We start from the raw sequence: 3,576 nt of genomic DNA on the forward strand, positions 1-3,576 counted from the left end.
AGGCCATCATTGCAATTCCACACTTGGCAGGAGTTAAACCCAAAATAATTTCTGAGATTGGCATCTTGTACTAAAATTGTTATTGAGATTTTAATTGTACTAATTATGTTTTTGAGATTGACAAAAATACACCACATTAATTTTCGACTAATTTTTCGTTAACGACGTGATGACATGGCATGATGGCGTTGGCTGTTACTAATACGTGTCACTCCATGATTTGACTATGTGTAATTGTATGATGATGTGTTGACCAGTAACACGTGGCATACTAACGTGGATAGTTGTGCCACGTATCACATTACTATTTGGTCACATGTCTTTTTGTGTCACGTGTCACAACAATATTCATCAACGTGTCATTCATTATGTCATCATTGTAGATGCACCAAATTAATCCCTCATTTTGTGTTAAGTGACTCATTTTAGTCCTTTAAATTGAATGTCGTGCACCAAACTAGTCCTTTTACCAATTTTTTCTCATTTTTTAAAAATTTAAAAATTTTAATATCTTGGATACACTAATTTCAATTTTATTTTTTCACGTATCGTTTAAATACAAGTACTTTTATCAAAATTTTTAAGATTTAGTTTTAATTATATAATTTTTTCTATAATAATTTAACATTGATAATTTTGTAATACATATGTATGTTATTATAAAAAACAGTATTATATGATTGATTAGACATATTTTTCAATAAAAAAAGTATTTTTAACAAGAAATCAAGAATTAAAATACACATTTTTTTGGTTCTTATAAAATGCATGTTTTCGTTGTGTGTAAATGGGTTAGACTGAAGGCACTTCAAGCATCCTCTCCGACCTCTTCAGTCTAGACGAAAGAGGTCGGAGATGGTAGTGGGGGTGCTTGAAATATCTTTATGTCAACTCTAAGACGGCGGTTAGGGATACCCGCAAGAAAAAATAATACTTTTATAAAAGCACTTGTATTTAAATAACATGTGAAAAAATAGAATTGAAATGAATGGATTCAAATATATTGAGAATTTTGAATTTATTGAAAAAAATGAGAAAAAAACTAGTGAAATGACTAATTTAGTGCACAACATTCAATTTTAGGGACTAAAATGAGTCACTTAACGTAAAGTGATGGACTAATTTGATGCATCTACAATGATGACATAATAGATGACACATAGACAAATATTGTTGTGACACGTGGCACAAACAGACACGTGACCAAATAATAATGTGATACATGGCACAACTATCCACGTCAGCATACCATGTGTTACTAGTCAATACATCATCATACCATTACACATGACCAAATCAAAGAGTAACACGTGTCACTAATAACTCATGTCATCATGCCATTAACAAAAAATTGATCAAGAACTAATATAATACATTTTTATCAATTTCAAAAATATAATTACTACAATTAAAATTTTAAGAATAATTTTAGTGCATCACACCAATCTTAAAAGCTATTTTGGAGTTTAACTCCACTTGGCAATGAAAGTGCTTTGCAAGTTGCGCTGTATCTTGATGTAGCCACATCTTCACCCCAATCACTTTCCCATGAGTTCCTCACCAACCAATTCTCCACATCATTCTCACTACCTCCCATATCCAACTACCAACAAACCTTATTTTATTATAATTAAAATTTTTTTAATTAAAAAAATTTATCCTCTTTTCTACTAATTTTACAACAAAAGTATATCACATATTACTCTTTTATTATAATTAAAATCAAATCTTTTTCTTCAAAATTAAAGAGTTCTTCTCTCATTCCTACTAATTTTACAACCAGAATGTGCCACATATCATTCCTCCATTACAATTGAATCAAATCTTTTCTTCCAAAATTAAAGAGTTCTCTCCTCCTCCCTTTCTCTTTATCTATCCCTCTCATTCCTTCGACCACTATATCTCTTTTATATATCATTATCAATAAATAATTATAAATTTGACAATCAAAATGTGCAACATGATATTTTTTAATTATATTAAAATTAAAATTAAAATATAGCTATATTATATATTGTTGTCTAATTTAATAACAAAATGTGTCACATGACACTCTTATTAAATTTGAGAAAAAATATTTTTCTCTCAAATTAATAAACTACTTTCTTAAATTCTCTCATCTATCTCTCTCCCTTTTTATATTTTTCTCTACCCTTCTTACTTTATATATAATTCTAATATATTTATATATTATTATCTAATTTTTTAATAATCAAATGTGTCACATGACATTCTCTTATTCAAATTAAGAAAAGATATTTCTTTTCAGAATTAATAAACTTCCTTCTTAAATTCTCTCATCTATTTCTCTTTCTTTTTCTATTTCTCTCTACTCTTCCCAGTTCCCACTCTGTATATAATTTGTAATTTATATTTTATATTAGTAATTTGACAAATCAAAATATATCATCAGATATTTTTTATTATAATTAAAATGAATTTTTTCTTTCAAAATTAACAAATTTTCTCTCTGAGTTTTCATCTTTATCTTTTTCTCTCTTTTCTCTCATTCTCTATTTTTCTATCTTGTTGTTCTACAAAAAATAAAATTAACAAAATAATATAATTCAAATAAAAATATTATTATTATATACATATTTTTTATTTTTTTATTTAGTTTTAAATTTTTACTGTTTACGTTTCTAATCTATATTTTCATTTTTCTTCTTTTAAATATTTATTAAATATAATTTAGAAAAAATACTAATGTTATGATTAAAAGTTAAAATCAAGATTCAATTATTTTAAAAAAATAATTTTGAGTTAATTTTATAACTATCAACATAATTTTTTCATGCTAATATCTAATAATGTTTTTATATACATAAAGAGAAAAATATTATTTTTAAATAACAAGCATAAAAATTAATTATTTCTATTTGTTCAACAGACTTAACACCTAATCAAAAGTATACAAGTTAAATCGTTTCAAATTTTAGATAACGAATATTAAAATTAATTATTAGTAATAAATCAAACTCTTTCACATGAAAATAATAACTAAAAATATTATTATTTGATTTTTTATCTACGGAGACCATGGTCTTCTTAGCCGACAGGAACTTTTGTCCCTACAATCTTTTTGTAAAGATAGTTTGATTCTATAAATCTTTTGTGTTATAATCAAGAATGTCAGGACAAAACCGACATAATTTGAAAAGATTTATATTCCTGTAATGGAATTACGGATAAAAATACTAGTAGTTAATAAATTTAGTACAATAGTAATATGTATATCATTTTTGTAATGATTAAACATATTCGTGAGCAAATGAACTATCTTTTCTCTAAAATATTTGTTAAAGATATCATTATTTATGTTATTTTTTTATTAACTTAAATTTTTAAAATAAATAATTTTATTTTATAATATTAATGATCTATGTTCCAAAAATGTATAATTTGATCATTGATAAATTTTAAAAATAAAAATATAACATAAAGTAAATTAAAAAAAAAAGTTTAAGCTTAAATTTTTTAGACGAATCATGGGAGTATTCTCATCAAATGGGGGCAACGAAACATTCTCGTACCCATTAATTTTCACCACTTTACTGGCCCAGGGACAGACCTAGA

At 25.4% G+C, this 3,576-nt stretch overlaps 1 protein-coding gene across 1 annotated transcript in view; it reads right to left on the reverse strand.

Annotated features, from left to right (window-relative positions):
• Positions 1-1,597, reverse strand: part of LOC107487732 (UPF0481 protein At3g47200-like) — a 4,738-nt gene extending 3,141 nt beyond the window's left edge. Inside the window, exon 1 of the mRNA XM_016108428.3 lies at positions 1,472-1,597. Within this exon, the coding sequence (XP_015963914.2) occupies positions 1,472-1,597 (126 nt within the window). The remainder of the gene's footprint in view (positions 1-1,471) is intronic.
• Between the last annotated feature and the right edge of the window lie 1,979 nt (positions 1,598-3,576).

This window comes from Arachis duranensis, chromosome 5, assembly GCF_000817695.3.
Source record: "Arachis duranensis cultivar V14167 chromosome 5, aradu.V14167.gnm2.J7QH, whole genome shotgun sequence".
Taxonomy (NCBI): Eukaryota; Viridiplantae; Streptophyta; class Magnoliopsida; order Fabales; family Fabaceae; genus Arachis; species Arachis duranensis.